At 47.3% G+C, this 22,745-nt stretch overlaps 1 protein-coding gene across 1 annotated transcript in view; it reads right to left on the bottom strand.

The window, feature by feature from the left end:
- The window catches only part of POLA1 (DNA polymerase alpha 1, catalytic subunit), a 2,033,948-nt gene that overhangs the window by 1,749,643 nt on the left and 261,560 nt on the right, over nucleotides 1-22,745 (bottom strand). The window contains exon 13 of the mRNA XM_086934515.1: nucleotides 15,508-15,582. Coding sequence (XP_086790641.1) covers nucleotides 15,508-15,582 — 75 coding nt within the window. The remainder of the gene's footprint in view (nucleotides 1-15,507; nucleotides 15,583-22,745) is intronic.

The following is a 22,745-nucleotide window of genomic DNA, read 5'->3' as shown; positions in this document are numbered from 1 at the left end:
GGACCAATTCCCTTCGCTGTTCCGGGATAATGCCAAACCATATACTATTAAGTGCATTATAATACTCGCGGTTATATGTTAACTTTGGTTTGACTTTATCAAAACATGTCGTGTAAGGGGTCATACGATTTGGAATACTACCCCCTCGCCAGTCCTGGCGACGGGGGTAGCATTCCACCCCTCTAGAGGTAGACGACATGTTACTTTACTAAAACGCGGTTGATTTTAAAAGAGCCTCAGCATCACGAAATGGACGCTTCTGCTACAGACACAAGTCTGACCTCCTGCTGCTGACCGAAACTCAGCAGAGGAGGCCTGGACAAAGGGTTTCCTGTCACGGGGAGGTGTCACACCACCCCAGACAGGAGATAGTGGATTGTAGCAGGGAGGTTTGAAAGAAACCAGACACTGCCTAGGGAGCACAAGGCTTCCACTTGCATAATCCGGTCAAACCGGTTCTGGGGCTCACTAGCCCCAGTCCCAGCGCGATCCTGGACAAAGGGAAAGGGGTGTATCTACCCCCTTCCTGGGTCCCACCCATAGGAGGGACCTAGCAGGGCATCCAGCCCACCAGATTGGTATAAGAGTGGGAGCAATGCCCAAGCATTCAGATAATCCTGACAAACTTATGAAACGAAACTCTGGACCCTTCGACATCCTACTCGACGTAGAAGACTGAAGAATCTCCCTTGTGGTCAAGGAGTGACCACTCTGTGCAAACAGGCACCATCCAGCACCTCGACGCTTGCTTTGTTGCAGTTCCCGCCGGAACTCGAGCGACAGAGTTCGACAAGACCAAGTGTGCCTGCCTTCTAACAGCAGAGCTGAGACCCGTGGAGGCGACCGGAAGCGTGGGGCCCGCCATCTTGGAAAGTCCACAAGACGTTGACCGTGCAGCCCACAAGTGACCCTCGAAGCTGTACATTGGGGTTTGAGAAGCCCCAGCCCTGAGCCTCTCTTGCACCGAAGCTCACCCCTCTCACCGAGTGCGGCGTGGGGCCCTTCTGCATCTTTTGGCTCAACGCGTTGGCCCGGTCACTTGCCCGTCGGCTTGTGGCCCCTGTGCCGACGAACCTTGAAATTCGACTTGTGAATCTGGTTGCTCCAGACTTGCACCCGCTCCCCTGAAATGGAGCACCCGCTCTGACCCTCCTGGTCCGAGTTTAACGCCATCTTCGAATCCTGCGTGGGTTGCCCTTGCCAAGGGTTGTTTGCTCCAATCTGGAAGCAGACACCGCCGACAGCGAGAGCCTGCGTGGGACAGCTCGTGATCCACTGCTGGACATCCTCGGTGCCTCAGAGTCCACGTGGCAACGGAGAGAAGCGACCCGTCAGCGCCCGGCATTGCCTGGTTCCACCCTGGTCACTGCTGAGTGACCCAGACTCTGTCCCCTGTGCTTTCAGATCATCTTTAACTGTGATCCACCCTTGGATCACACCGGACACTTCTCGTCTCGACGCCTGCAGCATCTTCAGCTCCAAGCACCAGCAACCTGCGTGACAAAACCCGACACTACTATGCACCTGTGCACCCGCTTCCTGTGGGTGAGGTAACTCAGCAGCGCCGGTGTTCCCACACTGGTACACACCTCTAGTGTATGTGTCTTAAGTTTCGTCCTAGGTTGAGCGGAAGTATTCTTAAACAGTAACTTTATAACTTTTACGCACCATTGACTTTACATTGGTGCATGCCTGTGCTTTAAGCGCTGCACCCGAATCCCGCAGGCTTTTCCCGACTTCAGCATTGCTAGTCCCAGCGATTCCCTAGGCCCTAGGCCTAACCATAATTGTGCAAATTTGTATGTTTAACTGTGCTTGTGCTTTTGTTTAAACACTTGTGCCTCTAGACTCATAAAGAGTATAGAGGATTATTCTAGTAATAAATACATATATTTTTATAATATATAACTTGTGTGGTGTCCTTTCATTTGATATTACAGGATTGTGATTGGTAAAACAGCTTGCTTAACACGACCTCTTGAGTTAAGTCTTTAAGGCTGCTTAGTCCATGCTACCCCTAGGATAGCTTGTCTATAAGGTTGACTTACAACCAGACACCATAAGGGATTGTTTGGACTGATACAAGGTGGTTCCAGAATTGGAAACATCATATATCAGGCCAACTTTTCACACTCTGGTTATCCAGCATTGGCATCTTTCATAGATTCACATGCCTGAATCATTCCCTGTCCTAGGGATGTGAGTTCCACAGTACCATAATCAAGCAGTATTTAAATAATGCCATAGTCTATAATGGCCCGAGCCATGTTTTATATAGCAAATCTATGTCTTTTTTTTAAAAAAAGGACTAAATGTAGAATGCAGCCAATCAGCTGCTAGCACCATCGAGAAACTTCCCATCAGAGGCAGTTTCCCTCGGATTTTCCCAGCACAAAGTGAGAAGCGAATATCTTAATGAATAATATAGAAATAGCCTCTACAGGGAGCAGGGTTGCTGCATGTGAATCTATGAAAGATACCAATACTGGATAACGCTATTCACAGGTAAGTAACTTACTTTCTTATCCAGTATTGGGGTATCTTTCATAGATTAACATGCCTGAATCAGAGTAGCACCTCATTACACAATTAACCCTGTGGCATCCGGGTAAGATACAAAGTTCAATAAAGTAAATGATGCCTAGGAAAGAACACCAACTAAAGGATAGATCAACAAATTATCCCTTCCTATCCGGATTTAATCACATGAAAAATCTAGGTCTTACCATCTAAGACCAAAGGCAACCCAAAGCCATTTTTTTCAAAAGTGAACATAGATAAAAATGTTCTTTTTAGAACATATATATATATATATATATATATATATATATATATATATATATATATATATATATATATATATATATATATATATATATATATATATATATACATATACACACACAACAAATATACCCAATACAAAGACAAATATATACACACACTGTTGGGCTTGGCCCTTCTGACAGGTTCACCCCTGAACGTTTTGCCTTTTAATATTACGTAATATTACATAATTCTAGTGATTTCTGGTCTTTGCGCACTTTGACACTGTGTCCCAGTGTAAAGTGCGTGCGCTCTGAGTGCGTGTGGTGAGATTGGCCTGCCCTCCCATAGGAATGCATGGGGGATATGTGTGTCCATGGTAGTTCCTGAAGTGTGGGAGTGCAGGGTCGAGTTTGGTATGTGCCGACTCGTGTGATTAAATGCTGCGCGATGATGTGTGTGGATTTATTGTGTCTAGTGTGGAAGTGCCACTTCTAGAAGTTGGCGTGTCTGTGCAGTGAATGTGAATTGACTGTCTGGCTTGTGATTGGCGGGAGCTGGTTGGTGTGCCTGGCTCCAGGAGTCCGGATGGGTCTGCCCCGGTGCTGAATGGAGAGATCTGCATGTTGATGGGAGCGAGGAGTGCCCCTGGGACCAGAATAGGGCTGGGCCTTCCCTCCACAATGCTGACTCCACCCCCTGTGGTGTGTCTGATGTCCCTGACCAATCCTGTGAATAGGCAGAGGGGCTGAGCAAAACTAAGTGCTCAAGAACCAGTTGCATCTAGTTCGCCCCTTGCCTGAACCTTTGACAACAAAGGATTTCTGTGTATAAATGAGGGGCTGTGACCCCATGAAAATGTTCTTGTTTCCAACTCAAATCTACCAGGGGCGTGCTTGCTGCTGGGGCCCAGGCAAAGGCTTGCCTCCCTGGACCCTGCCCAGCCCCTGGATTGCTGGAGGACTTCTTTCTGGGGACCCTCCTGCCCTCTTCCCCTATGAGGACTTTGTTGCTGGGACCCTCCTTGCTGTGGGGGTCATTTCTGGGGTCTTTGGTGATTTCTGGGCCCCCAGCGCCTCATGGGCGCTTTATCTTGATTTCTGGGCAGAGCGCTGTCGTTTTCCCTCGGGGAAGCGCTCCTGCCCTTTTGCTGCCAGCATGGGTGCCACCCCGCTTATTTGTATGCCCCCGAGTGCGCAGGTGCCCACCCTGCGTCTTCGTTTTATTATTATTAAGGGTGCCACCCCGTTTTAGAGTAGCCTTAGCGGGTGCCCAGCCCGCTTCTACTTTTATTTTCACCACTGAGGGAGCCTACCCCTCGTGGTTCTACCGAAAATCACTGGTCAGCGGCCCACCTGACTATGGGCGGGGCCGCCGGACGGACGGAAGTGACGCCGCAAACCGGAAGCTGGTACCGCGTTGGGAGGACGGGAGCATACCCCGCCCCCCGAATGGCCACGAGAAGTCCCAGAGTCTTGTAGGCTCCATTTGAAAAGTCCCGGTCCCGAGAAGGGGGACCGGGTGAAGACAGGCGCATGGAGGCGGGGCTCCCATGGGGAGAGGGAGCGCCGCAGCTGGGGGGGCGCGAGGCACATACGTGCCTGCCCACGCCGTGTCTGCCAGAAGCCTTCCCCCGCCGAGAGCCGGTAAGTTAAGACTGCTGGGGCAGGAGGGGGGGGGGGGGGGGGGGGGGGGGGGGGGGGAGGCCACATGAGCACCACGGCCCGCTGTGGCGGGCCGGCCCTACGGCGGCTTCTTTTAGAGCCAGGGAGGCTCTTGCGAGAGGCTAAGTCACGAGAAGGGGCCCCGTGGGGGTCCCCCCAGGCACCGGAGTGGTGCCCTGTCCCAGAGCGGCCCCGGATGACAGTGGTCCGCTCCCCCGTAGAGCACATTAGTTATTTATAGAGCCTAGAGGGCTCCAAGGTGCGCAGTTATTTTCAGAGCCAGAGGGCTCCACCGCTGAGCACATTTGATATCTAGAGCCTAGATGGCTCCAACCTGTAGCGCAGTTTGCTCAAAGGGCCAGTGAGAGCCCATGTTGCAGTTCTGATTCCCAGCAAGTAGTGGGCAGCTGCACAGTTTAGGTTTTTCTTTTTAGGGACTTGTTCTTTGTGCACCCAGGAGTGAGACGCACTCCTTCGCCCCTACTTTGGCCTTCCCCAGCTGCGCAGCACTTAGTGCCAGCTGCAGTGTTTAGGCCCCAGTGCATTGTTCTCAACTGCCCAGCAAGTAGTGGGCAGCTGCAACGTTTAGGCTTGGAGCAGTGGCGCAACCTGGACTTTCGCTGCTTAGGCAGCAGCCCTGACTCTGTGGACATAGGGCATTTGAACCTCTTCCTAGATGGCCAGTTGGCCAGGGGGGTTGTTACATTTATAGGGCGCAGGCCTTACTGTGATTTAGGTGCTAAATGTGATTTACGTGCTAATGCTTTGGGTGTTCGGAAATGTACTGTGTATAGTATGTTTTGCACACCCTGTTTGATCCGTCTAGATATGATTTATGCATAGGGGGTTGTTTTACCGGTTTAGGTTTATGTTAGGGAGATTATACTTCCCTGTGTGATTTACGCCCGTAGTGTAAGGTTTACTTAGGTGGTGAGGGTCTAATGTAGTTAGACTGGTGGGATACTGTGCATGATGGATTTCATGGCACAGACTGTTGCAAGTGCAGTGATTATCAGTGTTTACTGGCTGTACGTTCTAGGACCTATTATTACTTGTATGTTTATGATTTAGTTCCCCTTGACCAAGTTATGTATTTTTACCAAGTGCTGATGCTGACAGTGGTCCATGTGGCCCTGTCAGGTGTACATAATCCCTTGTAAATACTGTCCGTGCCAGTTGGCATAATGTATATGGTGTAATTACAATCTGATGTGTTTTGAGAATACAAAGGCTATTTTTGACATAACCTTGTGTGGAGTTCCTTTAGTGGGGGGCCTGGGATGTTGTGGCTAGTGGGTGCGTGCGCAAATGCTTTACACATTGCCTCCGGGATAAGCCTTACTGCTCGTGCCATGCTACCTAGGGGGTGAGCAGGGGTTATCTTTGGCGTGTAACTCCCTTGCCCTGACTAGAGTGGTGGTTTCTGCCTGGCTTTGGCGCAAGCCTCAGCCAACCAGAAATCCCATTTCTAACACACACTATTTACATTTTTGACAAACGAACATATTTTGGACCTTTATGTGTCATAGCCCTATTTATCAAAAGAAGGATGCTTCAAAAAATGTTTTACAAAACACATTCCTTCAAAAGAAGATCACTCAATAACACAGGAGCCTGGGATGTTTATTACTTCAACCTCTATTTTTTATACTCCTAATTTAATTTTTGCATTCTTGAATTTTTCAATGGTGTCTTCAAAACAAATGTCGAGGCGTTTCAGCCCTATTATTCTCTTATTTAGATGGTAAAAGACACAGATTTTTCATGTGATTAAATCAGGATAGGAAGGGATAATTTGTTGATCTCTATCCTTTAGTTGGTGATTATTTCCTAGGCATCATGCTTTATTTAACTCTGAATCAGAGTAGCAAGCAGTCACAACCAATTTTAGTTTGTTGTGTATGGTGGGGGACTTCTATTACGCAATGAACCCCAAAAATTTGAGGTAACATGAAATACCCCTGAGGGCTATACCTGTGCGTAATGTTATGTTCATCAATATGCGGAATATACTCTAAAAAGATGGGTAACATCAATTATATAATAGCATTTCCACATACTTCGCATTAGCGAGAGGAAAGGAAAAAGAAACACCAGCGTAACTAAAAGGGACACCTTACTTAGTTCTGCTTTAAATCTTCCAGTACATGCCAGCATTTGAAACCACCATAAAAGCAAAAGGCTCTTTTCAATGGCTAGAAAGGGCTTTACCTTAATGGAAGAGATGGTGAAGCACCACATGGCCTATCTCTGAATCTGTATCCTGTGCGGATTCCAGGCAGTAGTGCTGCGTGAAGGTATGAGTGGCCCTCCAGGTTGCAGCAGGGCAGATCTTTTCCAGGGCCGCTGACGTAGCAATTGCCCTGGTGGATTGAGCCTTTGCTGTCCTTTACAAAGATTGGTTTGCTTTTACATGACAGAACTGCATCGCAGCAGATATCCATCTTGCGATAGTGGCTTTTATTATTGCAGTCCCTTCTCTACCTTGATCACAGGCAACAAATAATTGATCAGTCTTTCGAATGTCCTTCATTCTCTGAAGATAGAACTTAAGGAAACTTTTGACATCTAGCGTATGTAGTGCTTGCTATGCAGGCACTGATGATTGCGAAAAAAAGGACTGGGGTGTAACTGGCTCATTGAGGTGGACTTGTGACGGCACTTTAGTAATAATTGTAGGAAGTCCTTAGAATCACAACGTCCTCATTAAGTATTAAAAGAAGGGTTTCTAAATAGTGAACGCCTGGATTTCTCTTGCCCTTCTGGCTAAGAGGAGGGCCAGCAGAAGAGTGACTTTCTATGTTAGGAATTTCAATTCAGCTTTATGAATGGGTTTGAAGGGTCTTTTCATGAGTAGTGCAAGGACCACGTTGAGGTTCCACTCTGGTGGAGGTGCTCGCACTGGAGGGAAAGTACGAAACAGCCCCTTCATGAATTGTTTAATCAGCCTTGAGGCACATTGAGAAGTGGTACTGGAAGCACTTCTATAATGAGAAATGAAAGTCAGATGCACCTTAACCGAAGCGAAAGCTAAACCAGATTTTAAGAAAACAGTCAACAGGAAACTGACACAATTCACTGAAGAGAACGCCGTCCTCAACCCATCCCAATCCGGATTCCGAAGCAACCACAGCAAAAACTCGCAGCCACAGACGACATCCGCACCCTCCTGGACCAAGGCCACTCCCCAGCCCTCATCCTACTCGACCAGCAGCCTTCGACACGGTCTCCCACCGCACACTGGTCGCCAGAATGCATGATGTAGGCATACAAGGAACAGCCCAGGACTGGATCTGATCATTCCTCACCAGAAGAAGCCAACGGATCAGACTCCCCACTATTCCTCTCCGACCCCACGAAAATCACCTGCGGAGTCCCACAGGGTTCATCACTGAGCCCCACCCGTTTCAACATCTACATGGCCCCCTTCGCAGCCATCGTCCGACAACACGTCCTCAACATCGTATCCTACACCAATGACATACAGCTTATCCTCTCCCTCACCAAAGACCCCACCACTGCCAAACTCAATTTCCAGAAAGGAATGCAAGACGTCGCAGCCTGGATGACGAACAGCTGCCTGAAGCTCAACGCGAGAAATCAGAAGTCTTCATACTCGGTACCACTTCTTCTGCATGGGACAGCACCTGGTGGCAGACCGACCTTGGAAGCCAACCTACCTCCTCAGACCAAATAAAGAACCTCGGAATCGTACTAGTCTCACCACGAACCAACAGGTCAACATAGTCACCTCAAGATGCTTCAACACCCTCCGCAAGACCGTCAAGTGGATCCCCCTGAGTCAAGGCACATTCACCCACGAGCTCATCACCAGCAGACTGGACTATGGAAAAGCACTCTACACCGGCATCAAGAAGTCCCTACTCCGCAAACTCCAGACAATACAGAACACTGCTGCCAGACTCGTCCTCGGCATCCCCCGACACGAACACATCAGCCAACATCTACTAAGTCTCCACTGGCTCCTCGTGGAAAAAAGAATCACTTTCAAAATCTCACGCCTACAAAACAACGGACCCAAATACCTCGATGACAGAAGCAACTTCCACGTGCCCAAAAGAAACATCCGATCTTCCAACCTCGCACTGGCCAAAACCCTGGGCATCCACAGAGCCAGAGCAGGCAGAAGATCGTTCTCTCACATTGCAGCCAAGACCTGGACGAGCTACCGGCAGACATCAGACGCGCCCCCTCCCGGAACACCTTCAGCAAGACCTTCAAGACCTGGCTCTTCGGCATAACAGATCTGCGGAAACCAGTCCAGAGGTGGCTTTCCCCATAGTGAAAATACTCCATCCAGTTGGAATTGGTCGAGTTCCCATTTGTGGCAATTGTCTGTAGCTCTGCTGAGAGCATCTGCTAGCATGTTATGTAAACCTGGAATATGCTCGGCCCGAGAGAAATCCTGTGCTCTGTTGGCCAGCTCCACAGTTCTTGGGCTTCCAGAGAAAGCGTGACATTTGGTACCTCCCTGTATGTTTATGTAGAACATACTGGTTGTGTTGTCCGTACTGACCAGTACAGAAGGCCGGTAAAGAGAGGAATATAGCCTTCAACTCCAGCCCGTTGATATGACTTTGTTTTTGAGAATTGGACCATTTGTCATGAATTTGAAGTTCCTGCAAATTACCTCCCTAGCCTTCCATGGAGGCATCCGTTGTCAGGATGTTGTCCGGTATGTTTTGCAGGAAAGTCAGCCCTTTTGAAAGGTTTGGGGTGTGGTACCACCATTGCATTGCTATCTTCATGGCCGGAGTAATCTGAATGCTAACTTCAAAAGATCCCAACATTTGAAGCCATTGCTTTTGCCATTCTTCCTGGAGAGGTCGTATTTTGAGTCTGGCCAAGGGAACCAGGTCTATCACTGTTGAGTACATCCCTAGGAGCAACTTGTACTTCTTTACTGAAACTGACTTTTGAGATGGCCATAGCCAATTGTCGTAGACTGGTTTGCAGTTCTTCCGACAAGAATGCTTTGCATTTGATAGTGTCCAATCTGGCTCCCAGGCATGGTACTATTTGATTGGGAATACGTTTTGACTTTGTGATGTTGACTGTCAATCCCAGCTTCCTGAACAGCAGATGACAGGCGTTTGTGGTCCTGGTTGCTTGCTTTGCAGTTGGTGCCTTTAGCAGCCACTCGCCCAAGAAGGGGAATACTTTGTGATCTTGACAACGTGTAGGGCTGTGGCCACCGGCGCGAGGCACTTTGTAAATGCCAACAGGGTGCCGATTTGAGGCCGAAAGGAAGAACTTTGAATTGGTAGTGGGTATCAGCCACCGTGAATCTGAGGAATTTTATGCTTCCGATGCATAGGGATGTGGAAGAATGAGTCTTCCAAATCGAGGGAGGTCATGAAGTCTCTTTTGCTGAGACATCTTAAGATCTCAGCCAGACTTACGATCCTGAAAGTTTGCTTCCTCAGGAGCTAGTTTAACTTTGAGATCCAAAAATCAGTCTCCGCTCCCCTGACTTCATAATCTAGAAAAACTGAAATAGAAATCTTGACCTCTTCTCAGAACTGGAACTTCCTCGATAGCTGCTTTTGAGAGCATAACTTTTGCTTCTTTGTGCAAAAGTTGAAGACGAGGAGGAGCTCCCTTGGATGGAGTAGTTTGAGGTTTCTCTACGAACTCCAGAGTATGACCGAAGGCAGTCCGATCCAGCACTCACCGGTCCGTTGTTATACTCTCACATTGCTGGAAGAAACTAGAGATCTTTACACCCACAAGAGGGGAAAGGGAGGGGAGCTGGTACCCTGTTCAGATAATTGCTTCCTCCTGTTATCTCTGCTTTGGGTCGATGCTTTCCGTCGGCCCCCTTGACGAGAGAAACCAGTCGTGGAAGGTTGACGGTAGGTACCAGGTTGATAGGCTTGCCTGTATTGTGACGGATATTGTTGTGCCCTCTGGAAGTTTCCTCTAGGTGGCAAAACCACATCCTTTTGCTCCCCTGAACTGTATTTTCCTGTACTGGAGGGAGCCTCAAGATGTTGCTGTATCTGTATCATGTTTGATAGATATAAGCGTCTCATTTATATGTTTACCAAACAAAGTGTCCCCATCAAACGCCATATTCATGACCTTTAGCCTCCGGTCTAAAGGTGATGGCATTCAACCACCCATAGTGCCTCAAGACTACTGCACTTGCCAACTGGCAAAACCCTGTACTGTTTATGTCCATAGCGCAGTAGATTGTCTAAGAGGATGCCCGCTCTCCTAAGACGATTTTTCTGGCTTCCTGCTCCGGAATGAAGTCTAGAAAGGAGGACATGTCCGACCACATCTGTCTATCATAGCAGCTGTTGGCCAGCTTGATGGTAGTTGCAGCCACAGTGGGAGAAACGCTTCCCCATGGTGTCCAGCTTACGCCTTCCTTTATCCGGAGGGATTGAGATTAGGGTGGCTGGGTTCTTTGATCTCCTTTGTGCCGCCTGAGAAATAACAGAATCTGATTTAGGGTGGCCTGTCAGGCAGGACGCCAAATCTTCTGGGGTCCCGCACTTATTCATTATGCGGGTATCATGGCCAGGGCCTTCATATCTTTAGTCCCTCTTGCCAGATGTAGTCTAAGATTGGTATTTTTCGCATGGATTTCCAAGCTTTCTCTTTAAAATCATACAGAAAGCAGTCCGTATGTTTAACAGTCATGCGGAGAGGGAATCTATTAGAAGCCCTCCCCATTAAGTTGTGGAAACCCATCTCTTCTGGTGGGGAATCCGCTGGATGTTGTGACAGAGGAGAGGCAAAGGGTCTGAAATTTCACCTTCTTCTCTCCTCGTCTGTGGAGGAAGGGGCGACTGATCATGCTCCTGTATAGGAGGGCGTGGTACTGTAGGTGTCACTGACTAAACTGGTGTTTAAAAGGACTGTGGTTGAACCGGTGACGGCTCTTGGTTAACATTTTGAGATGGAAATCTTTGTTTGTAGTCTGCGAGCATTGCCTGAGGTCCTGGAATCAAGGAGGGGCGGAAGATGCAACATCTCTCTAGGGCGAGATTCGGGAGTTTAGCCAAAGTGTTGATAATGATGTGGCGGTGCCAGATATGGTTGATGGTACTGTTCATCTTCATAGTCATCTTCCTAGCACTAACATGCAGCTCTGATGGACTATGCGTCACTCAGTATACTCAATCAGCCTCCTCCTCTTCTTCTGATTCCTGTAGGTCCAAAAGGTGCGAAGGAAGCAAATGGGATACTATACTGCATGCTGACATTTCGGGATGAAAATATTTTTTCGTCACCTTAATTATAGTCGATGGTGACGTCAATGGAATCCTGGCCACCGACGATGGAATACTGGTCACAGACAGTGTAGTTACAATCCACATTGGCGTCGACAGTGTCTTCAGAACTGCAGTCAGCGATGTCGCAGTCGACAGTGTCAGTCAACGGTGTTGTCGACGGTGTCAGTAGGGATGTTGATGGTATAGTTGTAGACGGTATCTTCGTCAACATTGCCATGAAGACTTCGTCAACTGCACAGATGGGGTGGACATAGACTATGATGGAGTCAACAATGCTCTCGTTGAGGGAGGAGCCTAGCCAACAACTGAGATGGCCGCATAGACGCTCGGCTCCGTGAGCCCTCTCACCCTGCGCATACATCCTGGCAATTATCCTGAGCCGTAACGGCATATTTAAGTAGGCGAAGGGAAACTTTCACTTACCGTTTGCTCCTGAGGCTTCTACGTGCGGCAGTCCCGGAGAAATGTCCCTGACTGTTTTGCGGCCCTTGCGGGGCTGGAACCGGGGTGTCTAGTAGGAGGAGCAGCCGGCCGCGACTGCGACAACAGCGGCCACTGGTGGGGGTGAAGAGTCGGCCAGAGGGCGCCGGAGAATTGATGGACCGGAGGCGACAGTGACGACCCAGTCCACTTAGCGGAGAGCCTCGTGGGGATGCGTGGCAAGGCAGGGCCGAGGAGAGTGCATGATATTTGGCCCCCCTTCCCAGTTTTGTGTCCGGGCATAACCAAGGACTACCCCCAGAATCGGCGGGCGGCTCCCGGGGAGCGGCAGAGATTTTGTTTAGCCCTTTGGTGACTCTCCTCTGGGAAACCTGCCTTGACTTTCTGGGTCCACGCTGTTAATCCTGTTGCGCCCTGGTTTGGGGCCCGGTCCCTGAGGTGCGGTGAAGAAGTACGAGGCCGGATCAGCTAAGATGGCGGCAGGCACCCTCCTGCGCAGACCATGTCTGGATCGAAAAGCTGCCGTGCAGGCGAGATCAGGGGACTGGCGGCACGAGAAGGAGCCCACGTCCAAAGATATATTGGCTGCTCCAACGACCTTGCATGATACCCTGCTCTGTAATGCCCGGGACCTGGGACGAAGGTTGGCCGCCATTGTTGTCCTGCCGTTCCACACAGGTACAGTTCGATCAAGGAAGTGCCGACGTGCCTGCCTCTGTATCCGTGAAGAGTGCTCCAGCTACGCCTGGGTTCATGGAGACGCTGGAGGACCCGGCTCCTGTGATCGCCTTGGACAGATCTGTTGTACAAGCGAGTGTCTCGTCGGGGCCCATGTCTAATTGGCGGCTGGGGAAACAACGTCGATCTATTTCTTGGGCTGCCCCAGCGACGCCTCGGCGCTTGCCGGATTGTGCGACTTTCTCTCCTTGGATGGTGAGACTGTGTTCGGACTGGAGGATGTTCTTGGGGTCGATACCGACTCGGACAGACTTCCGCCACACATGTTCGGCTGGGTTCTGGTTGCTGGAGTCCTATGGAGCGATGGCACGGCCTGGTCCTCCCAGATCACTTGGACCCTCCACGCCGCTCTGTGTGCCGATTGATGAATGGACGTATGTTGGTACTATTGATAGACAAGGCCAGGGGTGATATTGTCTAGAATCCGGTGGACTTTTTGATGGCAGACTGTGATTGGGGGACATTTGGTGGGGATTATACTGCTGGCGCAATCGGTGATTGTTTTCCATGAATATTCTGATCTTGCTTTTAGGATGGTTACTGGGCGCAGGGGTGGGGGGAGGGGCCGGGTGGCAAGATCGAGGGCCCTCCTCCACTTTTTTCTTCTCTTCTTCTTATCCCTCTTTCTATATTTCGGGTCTCCATTAGGGCGACAGGCACGCTGCTGGGGGGGGGTAGGCCGTGGCCTTCTGCAGGGGTGCAGGGTGGGGGGTAGGGGGATGGGGTTTGTTAATTTGTCCGTTATTTGTTTCTATGGCCCTTTAGTCTTTCCTCCTTTTTAATGTCGTCGTTCCTCAGGTTTCCTGCAGTACGTTTTGTTTTGAGGGGTGGGGTTCAGCTTTGATACGGAACGGGTGGGTGCCTACATTTAGTCTGACTCGTGTACCTTACCCCCAATACTTCAATTGTATTTGTACTACTGGCTGAGTTCCTGATTTATGCTTGTTATTGTAGGACCATGTATGATCGTATGGCATTTATTCTTCGTTTTTCTTTATTGTAAAATGAACCTTCATAATCCTGAATCTTGGCCAATGCGCTTGAATACGAGCCACATCCTGGACATTTGACAGACCCCGGTTTCGAACTGCTATGATTTTCCACATTGCTTGCTGTACTTACGATTTGACTAGCGGCCGGCGTGGTTGTAGGCCCATGCTTGTAATTGCTTGAAGTAATAATAAAGGTTCCCCAAAAATTAAAAAAAAAAACAATGCTCTCGTTGACAGTATGGGCCCGGAGATGGACGATGTAGTCAAACCTGCAGTAGACGTGACTGATGACTTAACAGTGTAACTTGTTGATCTAGTGACTGTCGTCGACGGTGGCATCGTCAATGGGATTTTTCAGTTCTCAATTTCCCCGGATCTGACGAGGAGGCTCTATGGTGGCTTCTGGTCTTTCCCCAATGGAGTCGAGGAGACTGAAGATGAAGGTTCAGAGGAGACTATAGAATATCTCTCATGCTCTCTGGAGTGTTTGAGGTGTTTCCTGCCCTCTCCGGAGTCTTTCTCGTGAGATCTGGCTCTTTTGTAAGGCTTGGACGAACCCTCACTGTCCTTTTCAGATGACTTCCGGTGCTTAGTGGACTGTAGCCATAAAGGCAGCCTCCCCTATCTTAGTGTTTTTGAAGAGAAAGGGCAACAAAGTTTGCACTGCTTTACCTCATGGGCTGGGTGGAGGCAATAAATTCAGTCCTTGTAACAATCAACATTGACCCTTGTCTTACCACAGGTCTTGCAGGCATGGAAGAGTCCTTTCTTATCAGACATGATGAAAAAACTTTAGGAAAAAATCCTAGAAGGCAGAAGAAAACAGTAGAACTCAGGGAGACTCCCTTCACACACGATGTGTGGTCAAGATCTGAGGGAAACGGTCTCTGCTAGGAAGGTTCTAGAGGGTGCTAGAAGCAGATTGGCTGCATTCAACATTTAGTCCTTTTTTAAAAAGGATATAGATAGGCTATATAAAACATGGCTCAGGGCCATTTTAGCCTATGGAATTTTTTTAATACTGCTCGATTATGGTACAGTAGAACTTCCATCTCTACGACGGGCAAGGATTCAGGAATGTGAATCTATGAAAGATACCCCAATATTGGATAAGCTAGCTATACCACTTAATGCAATCTCACACCAACTGTAACCTCAATAGACAACTCGACAAAATGCTCTCATTACTTCCTCATGGCATTTATTAAAAAATGAGAAAATGCTTGAGATACTTTATGTCAAGGGTGCCTTTGGATCAATGGTTGTTTTCAGAGTGGGACGCAACAGCTTAAAATAAGATGCAGGCAGATTTTTAGTAAAGAACTGTTCACCGGCAGAACAGTGAAATGCGGTTATGCACAGTAACAGATGTTTATGTAGTAAAGAACTGTTCACCGGCAGAACTGTGAAATGCGGTTATGCACAGTAACAGATGTTTATTTCTTCAGATCTATTCAAGTGTCTTACAACTGAGTGAAATAGGATTCAGACAACGAAAATTCAAAACTTAACCACAGCAAGAAACTTCCAAAGAGACACTGCTGACATACTGCAAACTTATGCATCAATGTGACAAGTATAGTGAGTCAAACAGAAGAAAAGGGAATGAAATTAAAGAACATTTGTGTCCATACTCACCGAGTATCGCACTTCTAGGTATTCAGAGTTGGCTGGGACATCTGGGATCTCAAAGGCATAATTCTTTTCAACTTTCTATGAAATGAAAACAAGTTTCATAATGCAATATTATCTGAAATGTTGAACACAAAAACAGGAATGGAGCAATACAGTGTTATCATAAGTGACACAGCAAGGTGAAGCAGTCACTTTCTAAATGAGAGGTACACATGTCCGTGGGAGTGGTTCGTTCAATCACACAATGGTTTTTAGGTCTCGCCTTTTTTCCTTCCCGTTAAAGATTGAAAAGGCGAGATTATAGTAAGCAGTTCAAAAAAGTCTACCAAAGTCTATTACACCCCCCCCCCCCCCCCCCCACAGCAATGGCGAGAGCTTGTTTTCAGAAGTGTTTCACCTAAGGAGAGGTCGGGAGAAGGGTTACAGACCTATGAGCTGCTGGAAGCGAACAGCATCAAGCAAGTCAGTTTGGGCGTCGTGTTCACTAATGTCATTGTGTTGGAAGTTCCAGTTGGCGTGGTCATTATTACCAGTCACACGCATCTCAACTACAGATTTAAAAAGCTTCCCGTCCCGCACGCACTGGCTTTTTTATTTATTTTATTTTTTACAATTAACTTGTTTGGCTAAGAGGCTTACACACATACTTTTGACCCTTCCCTGCAGCTCAACACACAATCTGCCCCTGCTATACAGCCTCTAGCCTCTCCTCCGGTGCTCCCCCCTAACGCACACACAGCTCACACCACTTCACCACACCTCACAGACCCCCTTCCCTGCAGCTCAACACACAATCTGCCTCTGCTCCACAGCCTCTCGTCCCTCCTCTGCTGCTCCCCCTAACGCGCACACAGCTCACACCACTTCGCCACACCTCACCGACCCCCTTACACACAGCTCACACCACTTCGCCACACCTCACAGACCCCCATCCCTGCAGCTCAACACACAATCTTCCCCTGCTCCACAGCCTCTTGTCCCTCCTCCGCTGCTCCCACCTAACGCACACACAGCTCATAACTACACACATTTAAAAGGCTTCCCCTCCCACACGCACGCACTCGCTCGCTCACTCCCGGGCTTTTTTTTTTTTTTTTTTTTTTTTTTACAATTAACTTGTTTGGCTAAGAGGCTTACAAGCAATCGACCATTCCCTGCAGCTCAACACACAATCTGCTCACATCACGCAGGGGCACCACCACATCACGCTGGGGCACCACCACATCACGCTGGGGCACCACCACATCACGCTGGGGCACCACCACATCACGCTGGGGCACCACCACATCACGCTGGGGCACCACCACATCACGCTGGGGCACCACCACATCACGCTGGGGCACCACCACATCACGCTGGGGCACCACCACATCACTCTGGGGCACCACCACATCACTCTGGGGCACCACCACATCACTCTGGGGCACCACCACATCACTCTGGGGCACCACCACATCACTCTGGGGCACCACCACATCACTCTGGGACACCACCACATCACTCTGGGACACCACCACATCACTCTGGGACACCACCACATCACTCTGGGACACCACCACATCACTCTGGGACACCACCACATCACTCTGGGACACCACCACATCACTCTGGGACACCACCACATCACTCTGGGACACCACCACATCACTCTAGGACACCACCACATCACTCTAGGACACCACATCATCACTCAACCCAACCAAATCATCACTCAGCACCACAAAAGAATCACTCAGCACCACAACAGCACTGTCCTTGCTTGCTATCAACAAGCATTGTCATAGCCAATAGGTCTCGCATTAGGAAAGTGTAACCTATTGGCTTTGTGAATAACAATGCTATTCATTTATATATTTTCAAAGCCAACATCCATTGTAGTGCTTGATTATGAGAGATGCTGTGGCAGACCATGGAGCTAGAATGTAAACTAAATATTCTTATCACATATTGGCATAAGTGCGTTACTTATACCAAACTCCAGATTTTTTTGAGATTGTGAATTGTATACGTCTCAGAAAAGATTTTGGGCTTTTCCCTTGATGGGTATGGGGAAGATTGTCAAAGTTGCAAAAAGTCGCATTGGAGCAGTTCCTAAATGTGCTTTAAAGCATCCAGCAGCATTTATGTTTGATGCGGTGGAAACGTGGGTAAGTAATCACTTGGCAGTTAATTTGCTTAAATGTGAAATGAAGTGGTCAGCGTTTCTATGGGAATCAGCTGCAAACGCTGACTGGAATAAGCACGTTTGTGGAGCCCTACCACAAAGTCCAAGGGTTTGCGGTGAAGAGATTGTGCACGTGCATAAGGATGGGTTAAGCCTGGTAACTGTTTTCAGTTATCTGCGCTGGTAAACCTGAGCGAATTAGGAAGAAGGAAGAAACATTGCATTAAGATGTGATCTGATGCACAAAAGCACCTAAGTTGACAGGTGCAACAATGAAGACCATCTGTCATGTCGTTCTGAAGTTGTGTATTTTTTACTTTCAACATTGCTACATCAAAGTCCTAGGCTGGTTTGTCCAGAGTTTTATGGATTCAAGGCAGGCCTTTAAATGGGTGGTCACTACCTTTAACAGGAGATATGATAGCAATAAATGTAATTAGTCTTCTGCATCGCATTTGGTGCACGTCCATGAATTATTTCATTGATGTGGGGACTACACATCCTCTGAGGTGTGACCAGAGGTATAGGTCCTATACAGTTTGGAGGTTTCTGGTAACTAGGGGGGAGTTAGTTTAAGACTGCTGATTATTTGAACTGTATCACATGAAATGGCTTGCAACAGGATTGTGCCCATCTGTGCAATTTTCCTTTTAACAGACACTGACTTAAAGTGCTGGTGTGCTGATGTTTAACGGCAAAAGCAACAATGCAACTCATCACGTTTGTTTATAGTGAAAATGCTTTTCATTTCTTCGATGTTTAGTGGTGTTTGCAGCTCAATTTATTTTGGTCGAGTACTTCTGATTAATGACCAGACATGACAGTTCCATAGAGGTTTCTGGTTTGGACAATGGTAATTTGAGTAGTGTTGGGAAATAGAGTTTTTGAGGATTGAGCATACTTAAATTACTGTGAACTATCCGGTGTGATGAGTTTCATGAACATTTCACACTAATGGAGACCGCTCCGACTGCCATGGACTAAAAAACATTCTTGTAAAAACATTTGCCATTTGCAGTTTTAAGGTATTCTTTCAGACATTAGATTGAAATATTACTTGTTTTCCTTTACGGGTGGTTATTATGCTTTGATCTCTGAACAGATCACTAGGGAAGCAATAGTGCTGTAGTAAAACACATCCAGCTGTGTAAGTGAAATCATGTAACACGTCCTGTTAAGTGTTGTTGTGCAGATGTTTTACTTCTAATGCTGCATTCAATAACCAGTAAAATTAACCCTTTGCTATGGATTATTGGTTGCACTGGAAGAAAGCAGACAAAGGTGTCACATTAGTAAAAGTTCATAGAGTTTTGCACATGCATCAGAATGGGTTGAGCCTGGTCCTTTCTATTTGTACTGATTGCATATGAATATCCTCTGAATATTCCCATTTTTTTCACTTTGAGATTTTTTTAGGCTAATTTACAGAGACATGCAAGAGTATGTAGAAGAGTACTAAAAGAGTACTAAAAGAGTCCTACTTTATTTAATCCACAATGCCTTTGTGAATAGGCGTCTGTGGGATCTTCGTTTTAGCCAGCTTCTGGAGGTGAATGGTACTTCAGAGAATATTATACTTGTAACTGTTTATATAGCTCTTACTACCCCGACGAGCATGCTACTTTAGAACCCAAGAAGGATTAGTGGCAAATTAGTATAGGGAAATGGGATTTAAATTTAGCAGTGGACATGTGAGCCTGTTAGCTGGATTGAAAAGGATAATGGAGGGATGGAAGAGTATAGAACAGGCTTCTTCAACGAGTAGCTTGTAAGCTACTGGTAGCCCCCCAGGTACCTGTAAGCTCTCCTGAGAGCAATCCAGTTTACTACATTTGAGTCTTTTGCTTGGATGAATATATGTATACTAAAATTGAAAAGTGTTCATCTGAGATGAAAATGTATTTTCAGACAGATATGCTTGTTTGGAGAAAAATGGTTGAATTTCTAAAATATATTTAAAGCTGAAATTGATGTCCTAAATCATGTGGCACTGGAGGAAACCTATTACCGATATTATTACCTTGGTGTCAGGGGTTGCAGCTGCTGCTGTGTATTATCCATATAAAGGCATTCTTTTAAATTGACAAAGTATTTTTTACATTGCTTCTGGCAACCATGTCTGCTGCACTGAAGTTGTAATTGCTGGCAACCCTGCACTGAGGTGACCACTGCTGTTAATCTTGCATAGGGTGTCTACCAAGATAATCTTGTCTGGTGTGGTCATTATTACAACACTAATAATATCAATAGCTCGGGATAATTTTCATTGAGAATAAACAGCTCTCATTACCGAAAAGGTTGGAGACCCCTGGTCTAGAAAGTGTTTTTGGGGAGATCATAGTAGTAAGAGGGGATTTGGGAAGGGTAAACGAGATATGGAGGAGGGAAGATGCTCCAGAAATGGATTAGAAAGATCATAGTAGTAGTAAAATGAGTTTTTGGGAAAAGTCTAAGAAGAAAAGAGTCGAGAAAGTTATTTTGGAGATCATAGTGGTAGAATGAGGATTGGGATGAGTCAGAGTGGAGGTCGATATATTGAGAGATAGGGTGAAGCATAGACCAGTGCAACGGAGAGGAAGTGTTTAAAAAATATTTTTTCACAGTAGGAGAAAAGTAATAAACAGATACATAAGTACATAGAGGATATACACGTATAAAGGTAATATATAAATATTTAAGTTGGATCTAATAAACTCAGACTTAAGGGTAGCTGTACGTTAAGCTAATTTGTATATTTAAAAAACATGTTTTCAATATTTCAATAGTGAAGCAATTGTAGATATAGTAGTTATATTTACATATTTTGATGGATAAATAAATTGCAAGTATCTAATCAAGTAACTTATATGAAAACTAAACAGTGACATACATGTTAAGCATTGAATAATCTATATATATTCCACCATAAGTAATACGTACATTTGTTAAGCAGACCTCAAAATCATAAAAATGTTACTAGGCCTGCAGGTCTCATGATTGAAATAATATATACCACCTAATTGTAATGCTCTGGACCCATAAGCGGTTTCAAATGATGTAATCGTGGACATATTTTAATTCACAGAGATGCCATTTTCTTCATTATCACATGAAAGCACCTTCAAATATGAGAGTTCAGCAGGCCTGCTGTACAAAAACACTAGTTTGATTTAATAAACTAAACTTTTGCTCCATATATAATACAAATCTAGCCACATATAGAATACATGACACTCGACTTGCCTCTAAATTTATTAACAGCATTGTCATTAGGGCGGGCAAGGAATGTTTCTCAAATCGTGTCTAAAAACTATCACTTTTAATAAATACATAACTAAAGCATGAAGTGACAGCACACTCAGTTGCAGTCTGCAGATTTTACACAAGTGGCCACAGAATTTCCCACTGATATTCGGTTTTACTGAAAGAAAAAAAAGTTACTTACCTTCGGTAACAATGTATCTGGTAGAGACGATTCTAGCCGCCGATTCCTTAATGTACAACTATCCCCAGGCGTGAGACTGGATCCGGAAAAAATGTTACCACAGCACCTTCGACTGCGCCGGGGGGGGAAAGGGGGGGGGGGGGCGGCACCACGCGACTCCACCCTGATGCTGTCCGCAGACGTGACGTCAGCGAGGACACATAAGTTCCAGCCCGGCGCGCTGACGTCAGTTTTCTTCTGAGAACTTTTCTGCGCCACAACGCAGAGCCAGCACAAACAAAACTGGGAGAGTATAGGAACAGTGTGCAAAAAAGCAGTGAAACAGAAAGGGAAGAAGCGAATGGTGAAGAACAGCACCATGAGGGACAGTGCCAGGCACTGTGTCACTGAAAGGCATGGAAAGGAAAGAGCAGAGCACCGCTTCTGAGAAGCAAACCTGTAAAGTGAAAGTGATATCCGCCCCGGAGGCAGAAAAACATGTGAAAAATGTCTTAACAGACGACAAAGTCTGCAACCACAATCTATAACAGTGAAGGGCAACAAATCCAGAGCAGATGAGTAACGATAAATTACCCTAAGACAACACCATCAAGGAGTGTCACACGTGAACCTACCGTCCAAGTACCAGAAAGGAAGGGGTGGAACAAATAAACAGAAAGAAGCATCCCGCCAGGGAAGAAGTGAAAGAGGACACTCGCAAAAGACAAAGCCACCCAGAGGGAGGTGAGTGCAGAAGACCAAACTGAAGACCCTCGCAGAACGGGGAGGAAGGGGGGGTCGTGATCTGCAGCTAGAATCGTCTCTACCAGATGCATCGTTACCGAAGGCAAGTAACTTGTACATCTGATAGAGACTACTAGCCGCAGATTCCTTAACGTAGAATAGATACCCTAGCCATACCCAGAGAGGAGGAGGGTCTGCAGGAGAACCTCACCAGCTTGGAAAAACACAGGGCCCCAACGGGGGAGGTGCTTAAGGACAGGGAGGACGGCCCAGCCTCCACCAAGCTAAGATGAGGAAGAACAAGGAGAAGGGAAGGCCAGGATACCACAAGCCTACCTGAGGGGCAAAGGGCGTCTGCCAGAAACTCCAGAGGGACCGACGGCACCAAGAGAGTACCAAAGGAAGAAAGGAACCACCCGCAATGTCCAAGGGGCAGAGGTGGAAACAGAGGCAGAGCCCGCGCAGGAGAACACAGCGAAGGGGACAGCGGAACAGGCATCAGCCAGAGGCAGCGAACAAGGCAGAACGGCCCCACAGCCGAGAAACGCAGACGTTAGAAGGGAGACCCAGTCGTGCAAGCTCCGGCAGAGCAAGGGACAAGAGTACACTCCAAGGCCCACAGCGGTGGGCCATAACCACCAGGCATGCGCAGCCAGAAACTGGTAAATACCATGAAGTAGTGTGCCCAGAGCAAGCCAAGTGCAAGACAAAGGCAGGGGCAAGCCCAGAACAAGCCACAGAGAAGGACCGTCCCAGTGGCACAACCCGACCCATGAAAAGAAGTGGCACCGGCCAGCAGAGAAAGTAGAATAGGTAGTACAGACCTACAGCCGTCAACCAGAACACAGGAGAACAACAGGAGTATCCTAGCCCCCCTGGAACATATGGCAGAGGACCAGGCTGAAACGTTGGGTAACAAGGTGAAAACAC

The sequence above is a fragment of the Lissotriton vulgaris genome, chromosome 8, assembly GCF_964263255.1.
Source record: "Lissotriton vulgaris chromosome 8, aLisVul1.2, whole genome shotgun sequence".
Taxonomy (NCBI): Eukaryota; Metazoa; Chordata; class Amphibia; order Caudata; family Salamandridae; genus Lissotriton; species Lissotriton vulgaris.
Note: the sequence above shows the minus strand (reverse complement) of the source record. Positions and strands in the feature narration are given on the sequence as shown.